Raw genomic sequence first — 24,130 nt, 5'->3', positions numbered from 1 at the left:
AATATAAACCAAAACCAAAAGTAAGAGGGGAAGCGCCTCAACTTCAGTAGGGGTGAATTGCACGAAAATGCATTGCAAATACTTACAAAACGCTACCGATCGGAGGAGAGGAGGCCAGGCCTGCGCGTCCGAAGCCCCGGGTTCCGAAGGCCGCTGGACGACTCGGCGGCGCCCTCGACCCGGCCGGCCCGGCCCAGTCTTCTCCGGGGGCCAGGCGCTCCCCTCCTCCGGTCTCGGCGCTCAGACCGGCCGCAGGAGCGGCACAGACGAGACCACTGGGTGCGAGTAGTAGACCGGATGCGGGAAGGTGAGCAGCGGCTGGCTGACCGGTACCGGGGCGCCCGCGGCCGCCGCGCCCTCGGCCGCCGAGTTCTCGTGGTAGAGGATGGGCACTCGCACGATGCGCTGCGCCGCGGCGTGGCTCAGGTTGGCTGCCTCCAGCTCGGCCGCCAGCTGCCGCTTCCACTTGTTGCGGCGGTTCTGGAACCAGATCTTCACCTGCGTCTCAGTGAGGTGCAGCGACGCGGCCAGGCCGGCGCGCTCGGAGCTGCTCAGGTAGCGCTTCATGTCGAAGGTGGACTCGAGCTGGAAGACCTGGCTGCGCGAGAAGACCGTGCGCGTCTTCTTCTTGCGGCACGCCGGCTTCTTCTCCGGGCTCTCCGCGCCCTTCTTCCAGTCCTCCGCTCCCGGCGCCGCCGCTGCCGCGCCCACGCTCGCCCCGGCCGCCGCCTCCGACTCCTTCTTGCCTTCCTCCGAGTCGCTCTCCTCCAGAATGATCTCGTCCGGGCTCTTGGAGTCCAGCTCCTTGTTGTCGGGGTCGGCCTTGAGCAGCGGTTCTGGGGAGTCGCGGTCGGTGCCCGAGGCGGGGGAGGAGTCTCGCAGGAGGGCCTTCTCTGAGGCTGCAGAGAGACAGACAGACGGACGCGCGCGCGCGCACACACACACACACACACACGCACGCACACGGACACAGCCTTCAGCGAGGCCCGGCGCCTGGGGCGGCAGCTCCCCCCTCGCCGGCCTCCAGGCTCCGGGCCCCAAGGCCTCCTCGCTCCCTCGGGCCTCCTCCTTCCCTGCCCGGCCGGACTGGGAACCCGCGTCCTGGGACCCTCTTCCTCCCGAGGACTAGCGAGAGGGACTGGGCTGGGGACGGTGCAGCCGCTTCTTTCCTTGCCCTCAGGTCCTCCTCCAGGGGCCGGTGGAGAGATTCGCCTCCACGCTGGGGCCTCCCGGGTGGCCCCCTGCTTCCAGGCAATGTCCTCAGCTCCCGCCGCCGGCAGTCTCCCCTTTCAGCCTGAGGCCACTTCTCCCGAGTAGCGCTGCGCCCCGCCTCCAGCTCCACTTTTTTTCTCCCCAAGTGGGATTAAGTGCCCTGGCAGCGCACCCGAACGCGCGGAAAGGAGGTGCAGGCAGGGGCCAACAGCAGATGTGAGGGTGCAGGGACCCCAGGGCTGTGGGGAGCGGCAACGCGGGGCGGGGGTGGGACAGGCACGAGGGGGGCAACGAAAGTTCAAAGAGAAGTCGATACCTTCGGGTCGCGGGAGGTGGCCGCCGGCGGGGGTCAGGGTGTAAGGGTACCACCAGGCCGGGGAGCGTTCCAGGTAGTGCGCGGGCAAGGCAAACCTCTGCGCCGGGATCTCAAAGCGAGGGAAAGCCAGGTCGCCCACCTGCGAAAGCGCGAAGCCCGCGGCGCCCTCCAGGGCCCCTTTGGCCGCGGCCGCGGCGGCAGCTGCCGAGGCCGGCACGAAGAGCGTCCGTGGGGGCGGCTGCGGCTTGGGGGGCGGCCGGTGATGGTCTCCGTTGAGCAGGTTCTTGATGGAGAACGGGGACTCCTTGGGCGCGGGCGGCGGGGGAGGCGGCGGCGGGGGCTGCGCGCTGGCGGCGCCGGGGGCATCCGGCCCGGGCTCCGGCATGGTCCCCTCTCCTCCGGGTCCCCGAGAGGGAGGGAGCGGGACAGACGGACGGCCGGGCGAGCAGGCGGGAGGCCGGAAATCAGACCATCAACAGAACTCCACTAAGGGGCGCAAAGTAGGGGGCCGCCCCGGGCGCGGAGCGACGGGAGGGCGGGGTGAGGCCCGGGCCGGGGCGGGCGCGCATGGGGGAGGGGGCGTCGGGTGGGGAGCGGCCCGGCGGCTGCTTGGAGGGAGCGAGGCGGCTCGGCGGCTGCAGCTCCCGGGGAGGAGGCGGCAAGAGCAGTCCCCGGCTTGGGGCTGCGTCAATCCGGCGCCGGATGCTAATGATGAAATCAAAATGTCATCCAAGTTAAATGCGGGGAGTATACGGCGATTGGGCGCGTACAATGGCAAATGGGATTAGGCAGGCGAAGGCGCAGCCGAGCCCCGGCCACGCAGCCGCCTCTGCCGCCGCCCCCTCTTCGCCTTCCCTCGGATTTTGGCGCTTTGGCTTCAGGCTATAAGAGCCCGCCTGTTATTGGCTTTATATAGTCCAATTAGGCAGCAAATGAGGACAAGCCTATTAGCACAAAAGGATATTGGCTCCCGCTAAAGAGGCACTCGGAGCGCTCCGGCGAGCGCAGGAGGCGAGCGAGGGACGCGGAGCCGGCGGCGCCCCCGGCCTGAGCGCCCTGACAGCAGCGGCGCCCAGAGCCGGAGTCGCCCTCTCCCCCCTGCGGCTCGGGACCAGCTTCCCGACGGCCGGCCGGCAGGGGGGGGACCGGGCCCGCCCGGGTCACCTCGGGGTTATCCGCGCTCGCAGCTGCCTCTCCCCCGCCCCCAGGCGCCTGGCCAGGGCCCGCCACCCCCACGCGGCTGGAGAGCCACACCGTGCGGGCCCAGGCTGCAGGGCGCGACCTCCGGCCCGCGGCGAACTCGGCAATTCCCTATCCTTAGAGGTCCTGCGGCCTCAACATTTTCGCCAAAGCCTGCTAAGAAGTACGCGCCACGAAAAGGGAGATTTGGGCCCCCCACCCAAAATCTAGCCGATAGAAAGGGAATCGGGTGGAAGTTCTTGCACTGCGTCCTTGGGCTCAGGAATCCGCGTGGCCTTGGCTTTAGTCCTGGAAAACGGAAGAGTGAGCCTAACCCGGAGGTGCAGCAGAGGGTGTGCTTCTCCGCGCACGGGCGTGTGCGCGCAGAGCCGGACAAGGCCCGCGCGTCACTCCAAAGAGCAGCTGGGGCAGCCACGTCCCGGCACCGACCGCTGCGTTCCCAAGGGCATTCCTGGCCTCTGGCCACCAGTGCCCAAGGCTTGGGGACAAACTCGGAGCCAGAGGCCCCAAAGGCAGCACTTTCTCCCGGGAAAACTCTCAGGCCGGCGTTCGGAGCTCCCTAACACTTCAGATGGGAGCAATGTGAACTGAAAGGCTCAGCGGCATACCTTCCCCAGCCGTGGCAGTGGCAGAGGCGCCCGCAGCACATCCCGGCAGCCGCCAAGTCTCAGGAGAATCCAGCTGGGCCTCTGGGGGAGAGCTGGGCAGAAGGTCACTCGATTTCATAGGCTTTAAAAACAGCTCCCGGGTCTCTCGAGAAGTTCGTGGGGGCAGGCATTGAAGACTCTAAATTTAACCATCAAATACATCAGAATTGCTGGTGGGGTCCCTTCCCAAGGCACAGGTGGCAAAATGGCCATTACCCCGACTCCGCCGTGGTGAGGACCTGTTCACTCGAGATCTTTTTGTGGCCCCACTGCCTTCTTTTTCGTTAGGTCGAGCCTTTACCTAATTCCAGGCATTGGCAGACGCGACGGCTTTGGGTCCCTGGTTGAGAAGTTGGTATAAGTTTTATTTTCTGATCCCAGGGCTTCAGGCCGTCCTCCGCTAAATCTCGATGGGCGCATTTAATGTGTCTGTCAGCAAACATTCGTTTACTGTAGCGATCCCTATTTTTACACTGGGAACCTGGAAGCATTGTAAATGACGCTTCCATAAACAATTGCTGTTGTTATTTCCTTGAGTTAGTACAGGGCTTTACGGGATTGCAAAATGCTACACCATACAAAGTCTGAGTTGGGAACTCATCACATCCCCGAGACTCAAACGGGGTGGTCTCACGTTCGAATTTTATAGACAGAAACAGGCACCCAGACAGGAAGAGACCCGGTCAAGGTCACCCAGCTGGTGCTGGAACACCCACAGATCATTTTGTCTCCAACCCGTGGAAACAGCTTGGCGCGAGTAGCTCTGTGCGGGTTGTGGCACCGCCTGCACCCGCCGGCCACATGGCCCAGGACGGGACCGAGAGGCCCTGGCGTGCGCGCGCATGCTGGGGGCCCTCTCACGTGCGGAGCCGACGCGTGTAAACTTGGGCAAAGTTCTGACGCACGAAAGCCGCCTTTAAACTGACACACACGGAAAAGCTTCTCGTCTCCTCGGAAAAAGACGAGTCTGGCAGACGTCGCCGAAAAGGCTGAGGGTTCTGGCTGGGGAGGTGGGCTCTTGGCTTAAGGCAACTCGGGGACTAGACCCGGGCAGGCGGGAGAGGAGGCCGGGACAGCCTCCCCAAGCACCCTGCTGCGCAACTACCTGATCCTCACTCCCCCTTGTCGCCCCAAGTTCTCCCTATGTCTCCTCCTCCCAAGAGGCGCGCAGGTGCACTGGTGCGTGTGCTCATTTTGACAAGGGAAGGGTGTTTCTCGGTTTCAGCACCTTCAGCTCATCCCCTGAATCTCAGGGATGCTGCTTAGAGTAGATCATTCTTTTCCTTCTTCTTCGAGCAAGCTCGTGGGTTCGTGGGTGCCCAGCCCCGGGGCGCGGGCACAGCCATTCACTCGCCTTCTGACCGGGGGTGTTGCAGGAGCGCCACGCGCCCCTGCTGACGTGCGCCCAGGCCTCCATTCAAAGCTAGGCAAACAGCGCCCTCTATGGGATATCCTCTTAACCACGCGTGCTGGCTCGGCCGGAGAACCTTGGTTCGCTCGAAAAGCCGTCGCGGTCTTCCTCTTTCCGTCCACGACTAGAGAGGAAAAGCATTTTGTCTCTGGGTTCCGGCCGAAGCAGAAGGTGAAATTGTCGCAGCTTTCTGCTGATCTTTATCTTGCCACCACAGGAAGTGGTCCTGTCTGCCTCTGACGCCCTTGTACCCTGTCCTCTGGGTACCCGTTCTGCAGCCCAGATGTGAGCTCCCCGGAGAGGGAGCTGTCTTATTCACCTACGCACACAGTCTGCTGGGGAGTGAGCGCTGGATAACAGCCCATGTTAATGAAAGAGTGAGTGGGTGAATGAATGAATGAATGAATGCCCAGTCCCCACTGCGGCAGATTGGCCCAATTGATTAGCATGCTTCAGAAAACCTGATCGTACTCAAAAAACAGTTTTAAAAAAGTTTAATGGAAACCTGGTGAATTTTAACCCCTAAACGTGTTGCCGTGGAGTCGATTCCGACTCACAGTGACCCTATAGGACAGAGTAGAACTGCCTCACAGTTTCCAAGGAGCGCCTGGTGGATGAAATCTGGTGAATTTTGATCGCGCATTTTACAAAACCAAAAGGACCCCCAGGGAAAGGCTCCCCCTGGAGGGGCCCTCAGGGGTTGATCCGAGGCCGCTGGACATGTGGAGCAGGGTGTCTGTCCATCTCACGGGTGGAATAAGGGGCCAAGAGGGCAGAGAGGGTCTGGAGAGTGCTAGTGATGAACACTTGACTTTTATACAAAAGAATGAAGTCTGGCAAACGAGTGCCTAGATGACACCCTCACTCCCCCCATCGCCCCCATATACACATATGCATATGCACACATGCTGTTTCTACTCAGAGCAGATCACCAAGTCTTTCTCGCTTGGAGCCGATGGGTGAGCTTGAACTGCCAACCTTTTGGTTAGCAGCCAAGTACTTAACCTTTGTGCCACCAGGGCTCCCTAAATGCACACGTACAGGTGAGTAAGTAGGGGGTTCTCCAAGATGAGGAGCATTTCCATATTTCCCAAACTTCAACTAAGAAAGGGCTGCTCTCCTCCAGAGCCAGAGCAGGGTCCTTCTTCTCAGGACAGCTTCCCGGGACACCCCCACCTGTGTATCCATGGAGATGGGGGGGCTGTTTTCTTTTAAGCGTCCTGATCTCCCCACAATTACGTGGCCAGAGTTCAGTGGTCCTGAGGGTCACTTTTTAGTGCCAAACTCTCCAGCTTGCTGCTTGGGCCTCCTGACCTGCACGTCCTTCTTTTTGTAGAGAATGGACGAAAGCCTGGAGTTGTGATTCTGCGGAAATGGTGCCGTAGGCTCCCCGTGCTCTGGAGCTCTCCCCTTGAGAGTCTCTCTCCTATCTGTTCCTATGCAACCAGGAACAGAAATGTCGCAGAAGTCCCCACGCTCCGGCTAACGAGCTTGAGACGATGCCCAGCCCTCGGAGATGAGATGGGTCGTAGTCCTGCTGTTCTTGGTCACAGATGCATCCTTCTCTGTTACATACATGTGCATAGAGTGGCTGACCATTTCCTCAGAGTAAGAGTAATAATTGTGTAGAGTTAATATTGGCCAGGAGTCCCTGGGTGGTGCAAACACTTAATGCGCTCGGCGGCTAACTGAAAGGTTGGTGGTTTGAGTCCAGAGGCCCCTTAAAAGAAAGGCTTGGTGATCTACTTCTGATAAATAAGTCATCGAAAACCGTATGGAGCATAGTTCTGCTCTCACATACATGAGGTCGCTGTGGTTCAGAATGGATTTGGTGGCAACTTGTTTAACTGGTTGTTATCAACTAACAGTCATGGGGTGTTCATTATATGCCATTATATGCAGCTCCAGGAGAAAAGACCTGGCGATCTGCTCCTGTAAAGATTACACATACAGCCTAGAAAACCCTATGGTCTACTCCGTCCTATAGGGTCCCCATGCGTCGAATCGACATGCTAAGCACTTCACATGATCTACCCTGCTGAATCCTCACCACAGCCTGGTGGGGTAGGTCCTGTTTTTATTCCTGTTTGACACATGAAGAAACCGAGGCGCAGAGAGTATGCCAGAGGGAGGTGGAGCGAGCCCTCCAACGTACTTGGCCTACTAGGGGTGTTACAAGGGCAGTGCGAGCACACAGTCAGCAGAGGCTAAGTGCTGGCTATTGTTATGCTGTTATTCTTCATTCTGCCTACACGACAGGCCAGAACCCAAGGGAAGTGCCTTCTTGCAGGGCTCCCCTGAGAAAGCGTTGCAGCCCTGGGGTCTCGCCCTTGCCTCGAGGAGGCCTCACTCTATTATTAAGGAGCGCTAACTCTCCAGCAAAGAGCCTTGGTGGCACAGCGGTTAAGCACTTGCCTGCGAACTGAGCGGTCAGAGGTTTGGACCTACTAGACACTCCTTGGGAGAAAGATGTGGCAGCGGCGGTGGATTATCCAATAGGCGAGGTAAGCATGGTGCTTACCTTATCTGTAGTGGACAACTTCATTTTTTCTTTTCTTACCACATCAGAGATTCTGCTTCTAGGTCTGGCTGGCATCTGCCTCTCTCCCAACCCCACAGCACCTCCTAATTCCTACAGAATCAAAGCCTCTTCAAATTGACAATCCCTGACAGGGGTGGATGACCCAGTAAGCAAGGTAAGCATGGGCTTACTAATCTGTAGTGAACAATTTCACATGGGTTTTACCACGTTTTTAGTTCACTGTGTTTACTTTGCCTGTTGGATAATCCACACCTGCGTGGCAGTCTGCTTTCGTAAAGATTGCAACCTTGGAAACCCTGTGGGGCAGTTCTACTCTGTCATATAGGGTCACTATAAGTGGGAATCCACTCAAGTCAGTAGCATTAACTAAGTGAGATTTAAACAAACGCTCCAGGGAGGTGGGGTATTAGGAAGTGTGTTCCAGGAAGTGCTTGAGAAAGGGCTTGCTCCAAGGGAACAGAGTAGGAGAGGTCCCAGAGGTCAGAGGGGCTGGCCACGTGGGGCTCTGTAGGCCACAGTGGGAATTTTGTCTTTACTCTGAGCAAAATAGGGGATCAACACAGAGGGTTTTTAAAAATTTAATTAATTTTTTTATTGTGGTAAAATGTATGTAACAAAACCTTTGCCAATTCAATGATTTTTACATGTATAATTTGGTGACATTGATTACGTTGGCCATGTTGTGCAACCACTACCACTATCCTTTTCCAGATTATTCCATCATCATTAACAGAAACTCGGTGCCCCCGAAGCAATAACTCCCCCATTCCCCCTCCCTCACACCCCTGATCACTACTAATAAGCTTTGGTCTCTATGCATTTGCCTGTTCTAGACATTTCATAGAAGTGAGCTCATACAAAATTTGCCCCATTGTGTCTGACTTATTTCACTCAGTATAGTGTTTTCAAGGTTCATCCATGTCGTCACATGTATCAGGACTTCCTTTCTCTTTCTGGCTGAGTAATATTCCATTGTATGGATAGACCCCATTTTGTTTATCCATTCATTCATAGAGGTTTTTTTTAATCAACTATTTTGCGAATAGTTTACAATGAGATAAAGTGCACACATTCTAAGGGTACGCTTTGATGAACTTTGACAAATGTATACACCTGAGGAACTAGCACCCCCATAAGACAGAGAACATTTTCATCACCTAGAAATTTCCTTTGTGCCCCTTTGTAATCAATTCCCCCAAGCCCCACCCCAAGCGACTACTGATTAGATGTTATCATAACAGACTAGTTTTGCTCGTTCTAGAATCTCATATAAATAGCATCACCGTATGTACTCTTCTGAGTCTGGCTTCTTCGACTCAATCTGTCTGTGTAATTCATCCATGCTGTTGTGCTCAGTGTCCCCTGGGTGGGTGGGGGGTGTTCAGCGGAGGCGTGGCATGATCTCACTTCCATTTAGAAATCAGTTTTACATTCATCAAGGTCCAAGAGTATGGGATTTGACCCTAAAAAAAAAAATCCATTAAAAAATGCGATATAATTGTCATAGGGCAACATATGTACTGTTTAATGAGAAACTATTTTGTTCTGTAAACCTTCATCTAAAGTGAGAGTGGCAGCACAACTGGAAGAACATAATCGATCTTACTGAACTGTGTGGTAGAAATTTTTGAAATGATGTATCTTTTGCTATGTGTATTTTCACCAAGAAAAAAAAGAAGGGAGGTCAAGAAGGGAGCGTGTTGACATGTCGTGGGGTTGTTAACCGACGTCATGGAACAATATGTGTGCTGACTGGTGGGAAACTGTTCTGTGGACCTTCACCTAAAGTACAGTTAAAAAAAAAAAAAAGCAGTATAACCATACAATGGAATATTACTTGGCAATAAGAAGAAATGAAGCATGACACATGTTGTGACGTGAATGAACCTTGAAAACATCAAGCTGAGTGAAAGAAGCCAGTCACAAAAGATCACACTGCACATGATTCCATTTCTATAAAATGCCCAGCAGAGGCAGATCCATAGAGACAGAAAACAAATGAGTTATTGCTAGGATGGGGGCGATGGTTGCACAACATAATGAACGTAATCCATGTCACTGGGGGCGCTGGGGGGATATGGGGACTGACTGCTAATGGGTACTAAGTTTCTTTTTGAGGTGATGAAAATGTTCTAACATTGGTTGTGGTGATGGTTGCTCAACTCTTTGAATATACTAAAAACCATTGAATTGTATACTTTAAATAAGTGAATTGTATGGTACATGGATGATATGGCAATAAAGTTGTTATAGAAAAAATCCACCTCCCAGCCACCATGGGCAGGTACATTCTTTCCACAGTGTCTTGTCTGGTGAGCCCCATGGAACTGGCCCAGTGACCCATCAGGGTCTCACCCAGCTTTCCTACTCAGTTCCAGTTTCTGCTGGTGGCTGGGCAGGAGGTGAGGGACAGACTGTTTGCTCAGCTACCCGCAGAGTCATGAGAAAGTCTCTCCCCACACCACAGGGGGAAGCCTTGGCCTCTCAGCCCTCAATGGGCTCATGCCAGCCGCATCTGAGCTGGGTCCCTTGATAGCAAAGCCTGGCCCTATGGCCCACATAGGGCTGTGTATGACTTTCCTAGAAATGCCATAACAAAATACACAAACTAGGTGGTTTATAAGGACGGAAATCTATCGCCTCATAGTTCTGGAGGCTGGAGTCCAAATCAATGTGTTGGCTGGGCCAATTCAGAGGACGGGGCAGGGCACTGCTTAAGGTTGGGAGCCAATTAGCAATTTTTATTGGCCATCACCATTTCCATCTCCAGCTGCAAGTGATCATTCAGCAATTTAACACTAATTGCCCTGAGTGCTATTTTCAGTAGTTAGGCCCCCGTGGGCCGTGTTCCCTCTCAAGTCTCTAGAGAAACTTCAGATGAGACCACACCACTGGGCTACCACCTTGGTTGTAGTGGACCATGAAGCTGAGGATCACTAACCCACCAATGCCCAAAGCGACTCTCCACCTGCAGATTTCTCCCCAAAAGCCATAAGCATTTTCTAAAACTCTGAAAGGATTGTAATGATTGATTAGATAAATTGATGATCCTGAAGTGTGCAGGATACTGTAATCTGTGTGGTTTGCACGCTGGCATTCGCTGGCTTGGATGGTGGGGTTTTTCTAGAACATGGGCTGATTAGAGTGCTGAACAATTCAATTCAGTTCGGCAAACACATACAGAACCATGTGTCAAATGCCTCTTAAAGGGGCACAAAGACGATCTAAATGTGGTCTTTGCTCTATGGGACCTTCTTGTCTGGTGCAGGAGAGAGCCAGGGGCTACAAACAACTACAAAGTCAGGGGCGAACTGGGTAAGTGCCACCACAGCCGTACAGAGAGAGGGCCGGGTGTCATGAGACATGGTGGAAATGAATTCTAAAGGAGAGTGGGTTGAGGGCAGCTGTCCTGGGAAGTCTCATGGGTGGGTGGGGAGTGGGGAAGGGAAGGTGGCATTTAAACCAGGTCTTCAGGATGGAGAAGAATCCAACAAACACAGATAGGAGCGGGAGGAGAGGGCATTCCGAGTAGAGGAAATAGCAAACGCAGGATGGGGTTGACAGGGCTGCCGTGCTTGGAGCACAGTGTGTGAGGAGGGGGAGATAAACTGGAAAGGCAGGTTGGTGCCAAGTTATGAGGAATCCTAAGGCCAGGCTGGGGAGCTGAGACATCCTCCCAGCAGTGGGGAGCCAGAGAAGGTATTGAGGCAAGGGCATTGCAACATCAGGGCTATAGTTCTGAAGATAAATCCACTGTCCGAGTGAGGCTGGATTGCAGCAGGTAGAGTCTGGTGGCCAGGAGCCTGGGGAGGAGGCTATGGCTACAGTTGAGGGGACAAATGTGTGTATGAACCGGGCACATGGCTGTGGGAATGGAAGAGAGGGACTGGATTTGAAAGACACTGAGAAGGCAGGGCCCCAGGACTTGGTAACTCATTAGACGTGGAATTGGGGAGGGGGAGGAACTGAAGGTTCTTAAGATTGCAACTTACCACCAGGCTACCCGTTTGTCATATTGTGGTGGCATGGGTATTGCTGTCATGCTGGAAGCTCTGCCACCAGTATTTCAAATACCAGCAGGGTCACCCATGGTGGACAGGTTTCAGCGGAGCTTCCAGACTAAGACAATCTACTTCCAAAAATCAACCATTGAAAACCCTATGGATCACAACAGAATATTGTCTGATAAACAGAGCTGGAAGATGAGCCCTCTAGGTTGAAAGGCACTCAAAATACACAGTGGCCATGACAATGGACTCAAGCATACCAGCAGTCATGACGATGGCACAAGACTGGGCCACGTTTCATTCTGGTGTACATGGGGTCACCATGAATCAGGGGCTGACTCAATGGCAGCTAACGACAACAACCATTAGTAAAAGATGATGGTTCTGGAGTCCTTGTGGCACAGTGGTTAAGAGCTCGGCTGCCAGTCAGAAAAGGTTGGCAGTCCGAATCCACCAGCCGCTCCTTGGAAACCCTATGGGGCAGTTCTACTCTGTCCTATAGGGTGGCTATGAGTCAGAATTGACTTGATGGCAACGAGTTTGGTTTTTGGTTTGGCCCTGGACACAGAGAAGGGAAGGGGCCTGTCAAAGCCACTCAGCTGGACAGTGGTCATCCTAAGTCAGTTTCCCCACAGCAGACCCTGTGGTGAGGATTCGTGGCAGTGATTAAGGACGTGCTCCTGGGGAGACTGGGAAGGGGTAGGGGAAGCAAGACAGGGAGGGTGGAAGCCAAGCCGGTCACAATCTCTGGCCAAGTTCGGGGGAAGGTGGACCATCCTGACCCCGAGGGTCACTCAGGAGTGTGAGTCCTGCCTCGGAGGTGTCCCTGTCAGAGGCCAGGGTGCAGGCTTTCCTACTCCTACTTTGGGCAGTCTTTGGCCAAGGGCCACCCTGGGGGCACATCCACTCCCAGGTACTCCCAGCTCTCTGCTCATTTGGTAAAGTGGCTCCAGGAGCCCCAAGGCAGCCAGGCCTCCAGAAGGGAGCCCCAGGTGCTTGCAGGTAGAAGCAGACACGCCTGAAGCGGTGCCAGGTCGGGGTGCAGTAGGGGCTGGCATGGGAGAATTTTATTTGTTTTGCAGGACCCAGGAGATCTGGGTGAAACACCATCTCTGTCCTGTCAGTGGTGAAAGCAGGACCCCAACCTACTGCTTCTGGCCCCTTCATCCCTTAACTAGCCTAAGCCAGCAAATCAGGGGTGCCCCGAAACAGACACAACATTGGCATGTTCACCCTTTGGGGGCCACCAGCCTGGCTTCTCCCCCTTTCAGTGGCAATATTAAAACAAAGGGGGCCACCCCTGTGCTGAGAACAGAAGGAGGCCCCCTCCTCAATTGGTTCCTTGTCTTTGGAAAATTTGTGGCAACCATTTCAGTTTAAACATATGACAACTAAATCGTTTAGGAGTTCCGATGCCGAATTAATTACCCAGTAGAAAAGGGATCAATTGTGTAAATATATCATTTCTGTAATGAGTCCTGGCTGTGATTTAGAGGTCCAGATTGGTTTTTCTTCTAGCTTCTGTCCTGAAAATAAGTCTAACCTTTGGGCCAGGGCCAAACAAACGGCCTCTATTAGGGCCGATCCGAGCGGTCAGTGGTCCAAGCAGACAGGTGGGGGCAGGTGATCCAGGGGGCTGAGATTGGGAGAAAATTGAAGCAATTTGCCAAAATGGGTCAAGTTCCTCCTATTACTCCTCATGTGTCCGCAGAAAATTCCTCTTCGGAAACAGGAACTGCAAGTTAAACATCCCCTCAAATGACACTTCCGGCGCGTCCCAGCACACCCGCCTCCGCACTGCTCCCTCCGCAGACACCAGAGTCCAAGTGTGACAGTCTTTACTTAAAAAGAAGCTCCAGATGGGTTCCATGAGGCCGCACGGGCCCCTAGGCCTTTATCACTCTCGGGGTTGTGTGCGATGCCCTCATCCACGGGCCGCGGAGCAAGCTGGCTTCCGCGCTTGCCTCCAGCCACGCCGTCAGGCGCTTTTCTGGGGGAGGCTGTCGTTGCGCCACATTTGATAGTCCACTGGACACTCCTTTACCAAGCGCGCATTTTGTGTTCACGTGCAGGCCCCTCCCTCCTCGGATCCTGGGCAAAGCAGAGCCTCTCTCCTCTTCCTCCTGCCGCCCTGGGTTTATTGTCCCTCAAGGCACTGAACACAAGGTCCCATGACTGGCCCCACGCTGCCTCCCCCAGACCGGGAGCCTCTAAAAGGCAGGAACTGCCTATGGTCATCCAGTCTCCCTAGGGTCTGCATGGAGCCCAGCACATAGGAGACCCTCAAGAGTGCGGAATGCACCAGAAGATCACCAGCCTGGGTGGGGAGCCAGGGACGGGTTTGGAGTAGAGAGAAGGAATTCTAGGCACAACCTCCTCAGCCAGCTTCCCACCGCCCCTGGGTCTCCCAGAGAGCCTCTCTCCTCTGAGATACACCCACAAACACCCCAAGCTTTCCCTAGGCCACCCTTGCCTTCCTCCGTTCCCCTCTATACAAGGAGCTAAGTCTCGCACCTGCATTCACGACCTTCCCCCGGATGGACTGCCATGGGGGAAAGTGAGCCGACCTGGTTTCAATCCAGCTCTGCTTGGACCCTTGGTCAGGGGCCTGGTGCAAGGCCTTTGCCTCTCAGGGCTCGGATTCCTGATCTGAATCCTGAAGTAATTTGGGATTTCGCATTCCCCACCAGCCTGGTTCCTCATTAGTTCCAGATGCCCATCCTGGAGCAAAGGACGTCCAGCTCCTGCCCTGTTAGTGGGTGAACCTGGAACATGAACGGTCCAGGAAACCTTGGCCTTGGGGAAAATGAGATTGGAGGGGGGTAATTATGTATCAAATGCCATGTATTTGTCAGGAATTCATTGCTTAATTGACGTTTTATTGCTCGAACTGACACGTGTGATCGAAATGAAATTGCATCTACAGGGAAGGAAGTGAAATTTATTTCTGCTTGTATCTTAATGGGGAGAATAAAGCATCAATTAAACAATGAAGATGACATATATTTGATGGATGACCTGAAGAAGGAATATTAACTCACTAAAATGTTATTTTACAATTTACAGTAATGGGGCATCTGGTACTTAGGGGGAGAGGCACAGCTCACACATTTTCCATTATTTAAAATTCTCAAAATATATCATTATTAAAGAATACAAGCAAACTGTACTTTCAGTAGTGCAGAATAAGCATGGTACCAGAATGTTCTCTGTTGAGTGACGCTCAGCTGATGACAACAGGTACGGGGCAGAGGAACTGGGAGAAGTGAATGGATATATCTCCCTAACTGTGATGGATTGAATTGTCTCCCCCAAAATATGTGTTGGAAGTCTAACCCCTATACCTTTGGAGATCATCCCACCTGGGAATAGGGTTGTCTTGGTTATGTTAATGAGGCCATGTCAGTGTTGGATGTGTCTTAAACCTAATGACATTTGAGACCTAAAAAGAACAGATTAGACAGAGAGAAGCAAGTACAAACAGGGGAAGACAGACGCCACATGGAGATCTCCAGGGAACGCTGGGAAGAAAGCTAGAGAAGCTGAAAGGAGGGTTTTCTCCCAGTGCAGAAAGAGACGCTTCCTCCAGAGCTGGTGCCCTGAATTCAGACCTGTAGCCTCCTGAACTGTGAGAAAATAAATTTCTGTTCGTTAAAGCCCCCCCCCCCCCTGGTATTTCTTTTATAGCAGCATGAGAAAGTAAGACACTGACCTTTAAAATAAGATGGAAACAGAACTTGGGAAGCAAAAATCATAGCAGGAGCTGTGCCAGGCTCTGTGCTGAGCTTGAGCGGCATGAAGCCTACACCTTGCAGCAACCCTCCTTTACAGACAAGGAAACTGAGGCCCAGAGACGGTGCTCCAGGTCATACAGCAAGTTCATAGCAAATCTAGGATCTGAATCCAGGTCAGCCTGACTGCAAGGGTCTGCTCTTGCCTTTCTCTCAGCAGATAGTTAACAGACAAGGAGGAAAAGACAACTGTGTACTCAAACTGTGTCCAGGCAAGACTGAGGTACCGCTTAGGAGAAAAGTTTCATGAGTGCAAGGTCTTAGGTGGCATGGGAAGGCATTTGTGTAAGACCAAAGGCAACTGAATGGAGTGGAGAGAAAGGAAATGAGAACCACGAGGAAGCACACAGGAATTTCTGAAAAAAGGAGGCCAGTGTGGACATAGAAGCATGGACATATAGCTGAGTTATGTGCCTTTCCCAAAGATTGACCTTTAGTTCAGAAATCAGTTTACAAAGAAGAAACCACGGAATTCAGACTAACCAGAAGTGGGCTTATATATGTGTGGAATATTTATTATTATTTTGGTAGCATAGTGGTTCCTAGCTACGTGACATGGGATTCAGAACCTGGCTCTTTTTTAAACTGGTGACTTGATGGTATCTTTCTTAGAGAATGAATATGAATGCAGGCTTTTGTTTTTGGCAGGAGGAAGAGCAAGGTTCTTGTTTCATTTTGGTTTCGTTTAACTTGAAAAAGATACGAGAGGAAAAGAGACGAAGAATGGCATAGTATCTGACCCATCCCTCCCGACCCACTGACTGGTAGGAAGAGAGGTGGAGGCCACGTTCCAGCTGCAAGGTGGGAAAACAGACTTGCCCCACTTCAGCTTCCGCAGCAGGAGCAAGGCTCTGCCTCTCACCTCCAAGATCCATGCAATGGTGAGATTTCCCATAAGGGGCAGGTGTTCCTAGGTCAGGTGACCAAACCACAGCAAATCCACTGTGCAACCTCCTAGTGGCTCAGAGAATTTAGTGAGAAAATCCATATAAAGCACTTAGCACAGAGCCTGGAACACAGTATGGGCCCATAAATGCTTGCTATTATCATTATCATAATATTTATTGTTGTTTTAATGATTACTACACATGAGACCTAGACTTGGCCTATTGGATGATCCTGCCAGAGATTTGGACCCTTGAGAGAATGATCCAAGTTTTGTGCAAAGGCAGTAGTGGAGTGTGCTATGTAATGGAATTCTAATGTGGCAGCCTTTGAACAGAAAACATTCCATTCAGAAGGAGGAATAATCAACAATATGTAATCAATAAAGATCTAATCAATGGCCGGTACCGGTAAACCGTGTGCATTGCGTTCCACAGAATGGTGGTGTGGATGTCTCTGAATCTTCAGATCAATCATGAAGAAGAGACATTTGGGGCAAAGGTTGCTGGATGCTTCCCCCAGCATCCTCTCCCCTCTGGTTTTAGGAGGGCACATAGCTGCCTAGAATAAAGGACTACACAACTCAACCTCTGTTAAAGCTAGGCGTGGCCATGTCATTGGATTATAGCCAGTTAGGTATAAGCAGAGATATTGCAAACACCTCTGGGAAACTGTTAAAGGCTTCTGTCATAAGAAGCCAAAATTAATCCTACCTAGCATAGCCTTAGTATTTTCATCTCTGCTTAACAGATGGGGAAGCTAGGGCTCAGAGAGGTTAAGTGACTTGTTTGAATGCCACACAGCGGGAGGATGAAATTGCTGGGCTGAGACCAGCTCCTCTCACCTCGAGAACCATGCTCTCTTCAACTTATGATACCATCTTGCTTTTTAAAAAATCAACAGAATTGAGGCATAATTTACACACAATTAAATGTACCCATTTTAAGTGTACAGTTAGATGTGTTTTGTCAAATGCCTACACCCCTGGATCATCACCACAATCAAGACAAAAAGCACTTCTGTTTTCCCAGAAAGTTCCCTCCTATTCCTCTGTAATCATCCTCCCTCCTCCAGCCCCAGGCGATGGCTCATCTGCTTTCTGTCACTGTAGATTAGTTTTGTCCGTTCTAGAATTTCATAGAAATGAACACATATGCACCTATTTGTGTGTGTCTGGCTTCTTTGGCTTAGCATAATGGTTTTGGGATTGATCCAGATTGTTGCGGGTGTCAATAATTCATTACTTTTTATTGTTGGTTAGTATGCCATTGTATGGGAATACTACTATTTATCTATTCACCTGTTGAGGCACATTCGGTTTGTTTCCATTTTAGGGCTCTTAAGATAGTTGTGGAGCCCTTGTGGTGCAGTGGTTAAGAGCTTGGCTGCTAACCAAAAGGTCAGCAGTTCAAATCCACCCACCACTCCTTGGGAACTCTATGGGGTGTCCTATAGGATCACTATGAGTTGGAATGGACTTGATGGCAATGGGTTTGGTTTGGAACATGGTTGCTAGGAATATTTTTGTACAAACATGTGTCCTCATTTTTCTTGGAGTGGAATTACTGGGTCACAGGACAGGGTTATGTTTAAATTTAAACTGATTTTGAAATACGTGTTTTAAAAAAATTAATAGTGAAATATCTGATTTATTTAGGGGAGGTTTCCCCTAGGCCCCTCTGGTGACCTGCTATGGTGGAGTGGGACATGTCCTCCCTTAGATCCCAAAGATCAGGCTTGAAATCCTTGTTCAGCCCTAAATACTTATGTGACCTTGAACAACTTACTTAATCTCAATGGGAATTAGCTTCTTCAACTATAACAAGGAAGAGAGTAATAACAGTATCTACTCCACCTGGTTGTTGTTAGGATTAAGTGCGATACTATTTGTTGAAACACCTGGCACATCATAGTTGCTTTTATCTTGATGTGAGCTTCATGATGAGGGAGCGTTTTACTGGAGAATAAGGCATCTTTTGTACCTCACAGTTGAGGAGCGATCTATCATCACGTTTTATAAGTTCCAGAAATAAATCCTTTCAAATGGATTTGCTTCAACAGTTCATATTGGAATTGTTGACACTTTTCGGAGTCATCACGGTCTAGATGGCTCGTGTAACTCAGCAGGTGGGACGGCTGTTGACATTAATTGTTTCATAAATAGTGTCAAGATGGGTTTTTTTCCTCCTCCTTTGGCTTAAACCAAGTTACTGAAAAACCAATACTGTGCCATCGTTTATGCTTTTCTTGGCACATAAACCAGATATTTTGCAGACAGGGTTGGGTAGTAAAAGGCAAGTACTCACTCAAGTCACATGTTTGATTCTGCATCAAAGAAAAACAGCCGTCACCATCCCAGTTCCACTGAAATTTTTCATCAGAATTAGCTGTGAATCTCAGACATTGGAGACAGCACACTAAGTAGCTAGAAATGGCTATGAAACTAGGAAAAGCCCCTTTCTATGTCTAACAAATCCCCGAATATGTGCCCATTTTCTCATTGGCCCTCAGTATAGCAATGAATTAAATGAAGTAAATTTGCATCAGTAAGGATAGCCAAAGAACTGTCACCAGTACTGATGGTGAATTTGATGACCCATTAGATTTTCTAAAAGTTGAACTGAGGAGCCCTGGCTGGTGTCCTGACTGACCTGGGGTCATTTTCCATCACAGAGGAATTACATCACACTCACATCCAAGTAAGCGCGGTCAGCAATAAGCAGAAGTGAGTGATTGATTCTGTCTACAAGTGACCCCGCTCCATGAGCGTGTGCCCTGGAGTGAGTGTGGGACTGAAGACCTGATCCTGCTCTTCCCCCAACAAAGTCTTATTCCCAAGCACCTCTTGGAATGCAAGAATTGCACCAAAGTTGAGTGGCACTTTAGGATTTCAAGTCTGTATTTTTCATACAACCCGATTCCTAAATGCCAGCCAGCGATTTCAGGGGAAGTCTTCTGCTTGCTGGGAGATGACATGTCAGTTTCCCAGGTGGCAGGTAAACATGTGAGACTGCACTCGAGGGTGATCTAAAGAACTTGCTGGGGTGATTTGGTCACTTCACTCCACGCTCGTTCCTGACTTGTGCCTTTGCTCCTCTGTCTGGAATGACTGCCATGTTCTCCTGTCCCCAGTAATTTCCACTGCAAATCCCACCTTCCACGGGAGCCTCCCCCAAGACCGCAGCCCCTGGTGTCTCCTGGAGGGGTAGGCTAGTGGCTTTCTCCATATTTGGTTGATGTAAGTTCTTAGAGAAGTTCCTGGGAGGTGCAAACAGTTAAAGCGCTTGGCTGCTAACCAAAAGGCTGAAGGCTCGAGTCCACGCAGAGGTGCTTGGGAAGAAAGGCCTGGAGATCTACTTTCAAAAAATCAGTCAATAAAACAAAATGAGACTAATGAGGCACAGCAGTCCAGGGACAAGGGCTAGAAGGCAGAAGGGGACAGGAAAGCTGGTGATAGGGAACCCAAGGTTGAGTAAGGACAGTATTGATGTGTTGTGAGGTCGTTAACCATTGTCATACGGCAACATGTGTACTAAGTGTTTAATGAGAAACTATTTTGTTCTGTAAACCTTCATCTAAAGTGAGACTAGCGGCACAATTGGAAGAGCGTAGTCAATGTCTCTGAACTATGCATGTAGAAATTTTTGAAATGGTGTCTCTTTGGCTATGTATATTTTCACCAAAAAAAGAAAAAAAGGTCGAGAAGGGAGAGGGTTGACGTGTCATGGGGTTGTTAACCAATGTCATAAATAATATGTGTACTACTGTTTCATGAGAAACTACTTGTTCTGTAAACCTTCACCTGAAGTACAAATAAAAAAAAAAAAAACAGTCACTGAATACCCTATGGAGCACTGTTCTACTCTGACACACACGAGGTTGCCATGTCGGAGTCAACCCAAAGGCAACTGGCAAGTTCTTAGAAAGTGAGCTTTGGCGCAGGAACGGCCATCACAAATTGTGCCGAGTGCAGCTTCCCTTAGCAGTTAGTCCCCTTTTTATAAACGCATACACAGAAGCACCATTTTGGGTCAAAGAAGACCTACCCCGATGGAGGTTGGGGGTGGGGCTGGGGTTTCAAACAAACCTACCATTTTGCTGATGATACAATATGCCTGTGGCCACCCGGTCCTGACATTTCTAATCAGAATGCAGTGCAATCGTAAACGTCATTTTCTGGAAGGAATTACAGAAAACTGTCGATAGTGATTCCCTTTGTAAGAGGGGCTGGGCGAGTGTGGGGCTTTTATTTATTTTTTAAAATACCGTTTAATTTTGATACCTGTTCATTTAAGAGGCAGGAGAGTGTAGTGGTTACATGCATGGGCACCAGACACCTGCTGCTGGATTCAAACCCTCTCACTGCCCCGTCTTGCCCGGGTGACTGGCCACATTCATGGCCCTGTGCCTCTGTTTCCTTATCCAGAAAACAGGGATAATAACAGGGTCTGCCTTACACAATTTCTGTATACTTAGAAGCATAGTGAGGACTCTATAAAAATGAGCTACTTTTCTCTCCTACTTGAACTTTCTGAGTACAGCTACTCCTTTTATTTAAAAAAGGTCAATATGAGTTATCTGTGCAATAAGATTGTCGAATATTCTCCTTTACATTTTTTTCTATTTATAAAATCCTAATAAACATTTAAAAAATAAAACACAGTAGCCTGCGTTTGTACAAGAGATACTCCTAGTATCTAGTGGGGGCATTGGAGGAGGGGCGAGGCCAACGTCCCTGTTTTCTGAGGTCACACAGACAAGAGACCAAGCTGGAGCAGGATGAGTTCCCCAGGCTCCCAAGGGGCCTTGGCTTCCTAGGGCTGCTGTACAAAGTCCCATAAACTGGGTGGGTTTAAACAAGAGGCATGTATTGTCGCACTGTTCTGGAGGCTAGACGCTCGTCTTTGGGTGTCGGCAGGTTCTCTGCCTGCAAAGGCGCTGGGGGACGATCCTTGCGTCTCTCTCAGCTCCTGGCGGCCCCGGGCACTCCCTGGCACGTCGATGCATCTTCGCCAGGCTGTTTTCCCTCTGCTGCGTCCCTCTCTGTGCATCTTCTCTTTCGTAAGGTCACCAATCGTAGATTTATGACCCACCGTACTCTAGTATGACCCCGTGTTAACACCAACAAACCAGTTGCCCTTGAGTCAATTCCGACTCATGGAGACCCCATGTGTGTCAGAGTAGAACAGTGCTCCACAGGGTTTTCAATGGCTGATTTTCCAGAACTAGATCACCAGGCCTTTATTCCGAGGTGCCTCTGGGTGGACTCGAACTGTCAACCTTTCGGTTAGCAGCCAAGTATGTTAACCTTTTGCACCACCCAGGGACTGCGACCTAGTGTTAACTGATAGCATCTCGAGGACCCACTTTCCAGACAAGGTCGAGTCCACAGGTACCAGGGGTTAGGACTTGAACATAAATTTTTGGGGGACACAACTCAATCCACAACACTTGGTCACACTGTCTTGCTGCCTGATTTTGCCTGGGCCTCTGCTAGTCTCCTTGGCTGCTCTGGAAATGGGCTGGCTGCATGAAGGGCCTCTGGGGATCATTAGTCAGGAAGGAATTCATTCTGGAAGAAATCAAGCCCTCTGCCCCCCTGCTTCTGGCCAGGCGGCTGAAACTTTTTTTCTTTAACTTACATTGTAATTAGGAAAGTCACCCTTGGGTGAAAATTGCAAAATTCTTGTACTTAAGAATCAATAAAATGTGCACAGTCTCAAATGAGATTTATAATGGCCAAACTATCTATTCTGGGTGTGATTATTTATTCATCAAAGAAAACCAGCTGCTTAAAACCACAGTTCATCATGAGTGCCTAAGACACTTCCACTTCTCTTCTGTTGTTAAAATTCCTTTCTATTGCTCATCTGGTGTTAAATATAAAAAGCAGGAAGGTTCATTCTCTACCTGCATACATTTTAAATAAGAATTTCAACATTATCTTGTCCATTTAAAATAATTGTATGAAAATGTGAAGAAATATGATCTTGTAAAAGCTGCAGTCTGACGCACCCAGGGAGTGAGCGAGAAAGAGCAAAGCCACTAGTATTTAAAATTCATGGAGATGGTGGTGGCAAGATTGATCACGAGAAGCTCCTTTCTGGGACAACCCTGGAGCCCGGAGGCGAGAGGCTGAGGCTGGGCTAGGGACTCAGCCAGGACCCTAGACCCAGCGAAGGCCTGGGAGGGGGCGCCCTCTGCCCTAGATAGGGACCTGGGCAAGATTGTTGCCTGGATTCTTGCACTGCCTGGGCAGAGCTCCCATCAGGCCTGCCTTGGGGAGGGGGAGAAGGACCAGCGCCTCTGTTGGGGGGCGAGTCGGAGCCTCCCGGTCAGGTCCCATAGGCAGGGGTGGGGTAGAGGCTAGCTGTGGAGCAGGGTGCTCAGGCCAGGCAGAGAAGAGGAAAGGAGAGGATGTAACGTGTCCTGCTCAGAGCTTCAGCTGGAGTTTGAATAATTTACCACCCTGTCACTGGTATGCCACATTCCTATTATGGTGCCAGAGGGGCAAAGCAGCTGGGAGTCTCAAAATATTTCCCCTCACCTGTGTCTCTACCTCCCGACTGACCTCTGCAACAGACGGGTCCTGGACCAAGTCAGAAACTTTAGGTTCATTTCTGCTTCTTTCTTTCTATGTATTTGTTTCCTAAACCAGAATGCTCCTTAAAAGTGAGGATGGTGAGATTACCCCTCACATACTTTGGACATGCCATCAGGAGGGACCAGTCCCTAGAGAAGGACATCATGCTTGGTAAAGTAGAGGGTCAGTGAAAAAGAGGAAGACCCTCAAGGAGATGGATTGACATAGTGGCTGCAACAGTGAGCTCAAGCGTAACAATGACTGTGAGGATGGCGCAGGACCGGGCAGCGTTTCGTTCTACTGTACACGGGGTCTCTGTGAGTCGGAACCTACTCAACGGCACCTAACAACAACAACGACAAAATGCTGCCGTAACAGATTTCCACGAAATCAGTGGTTAAGTCAACACCAGTTGTCTTATCTTACAGTTCTGCAGGTCAGAAGTCCCAAATGGGCCCCACTGGACTAAAATCAAGGTGTCTCAGGGCTGCGTTTCATCTGGAGGCTCTACGGGAGAATCCGTTCCCATGCCTTTTCAGCTTCTAGAGGCCTCCCAAATTCCCTGGCTCGTGGCCCCTTCCTCCATCTTCAAAGCCAGGAATGGAGAGAGTTGAGTCCTTCTCACAAGGAATCACTCTGATGCTCCTGCTTCTCTCATTCCCCTATTAAAAAAACAAACCAACATCAATTTGCCAACTCACAGTGACCCTGTAGGACAGAGTAGAACTGTCCCATAGAGTTTCCTAGGCTGTAAATCTTTACGGAAGCCAATTACCACATCTTTCTCCCATGGAGCAGCTGGCGAGTTTGAACCTCCGACCTTTCATTAGCATCTGAGTGCTTAACCACCGCTTCACCAGGGCTCCTTTCCCCTATAAGGACTCTTGTAATCACAAAGATAATCCAGGATAATGTTCTCATCTCGAGATTGTTGGCTTAATCATATCTGCAAAGTCTCTTTTGCCATGTAAGGTAACATTCACAGGCATTGGGGATTAGGATATGGACATCTTTGCGGGTGGTCATTATTCTGCCTACACAGTGAACTTGGACAAGTCACTTGGCCTTTCTGGGCCTGTTTCTTTGTCTTTAAAGTGGAACAATATTACCTACCTCATAGTGTTTTTGTGAGGATCTAGTGGCGTGGTGGTTAAGATCCTGGCTGCTAACCAAAAGGTTGGCAGTTCAAATCTACCAGCTGCTCCTTGGAAACTGTAAGCGGCAGTTCTGCTCTGTCCTATAGGGTCACTATGAGTTGCAATCAACTCAGTGGCAACAGGATACAGTTAGGTTAAGGAAATACAGCAGTAAATGTGCTTTGAAATCTGTTAAATTTCTCAGAGCAACAAGATTGTTTTTGATGCATTTGAACAAACTCAGTTAAAAAGTCTCCAGGAAAAACATGCATAACTGAATTATGCTGAGGATTCTGTTTAATTGAATCTAAGATTTTTTCCCTCCCAAAACCTGCTTGTGCTTGCAGACAGCTCAGTTCCTGCACTGTCTAAATTCTCAGATTGGGGATGTTGCCTGATC

At 50.6% G+C, this 24,130-nt stretch overlaps 1 protein-coding gene across 1 annotated transcript; it reads right to left on the bottom strand.

The window, feature by feature from the left end:
• Window positions 1-204: 204 nt before the first annotated feature.
• Window positions 205-1,913, bottom strand: HMX3 (H6 family homeobox 3). The gene is made up of 2 exons (XM_004374920.2): window positions 1,529-1,913; window positions 205-899 (listed from the first exon to the last, which is right to left on the bottom strand). The coding sequence occupies exons 1-2, from the start codon at window positions 1,911-1,913 to the stop codon at window positions 241-243; spliced, it is 1,044 nt and encodes a 347-aa protein (XP_004374977.1). The 3' UTR covers window positions 205-240.
• Window positions 1,914-24,130: the final 22,217 nt, after the last annotated feature.

The sequence above is a fragment of the Trichechus manatus genome, unplaced genomic scaffold (assembly GCF_000243295.1).
Source record: "Trichechus manatus latirostris isolate Lorelei unplaced genomic scaffold, TriManLat1.0 scaffold00031, whole genome shotgun sequence".
In the NCBI taxonomy this organism is placed as follows: Eukaryota; Metazoa; Chordata; class Mammalia; order Sirenia; family Trichechidae; genus Trichechus; species Trichechus manatus.
The sequence above is the reverse complement of the archived record's forward strand: the minus strand, read 5'-3'. Positions and strand labels throughout refer to the sequence as shown.

Coding starts and splice junctions, on each gene's coding strand:
- HMX3 (XM_004374920.2), bottom strand. CDS start 1,913: ATGCCGGAGCCCGGGCCGGATGCCCCCGGCGCCGCCAGCGCGCAGCCC. Junction 900..1,528: donor CCACCTCCCGCGACCCGAAG/GTATCGACTTCT, acceptor GTCTCTCTGCAG/CCTCAGAGAAGGCCCTCCTG.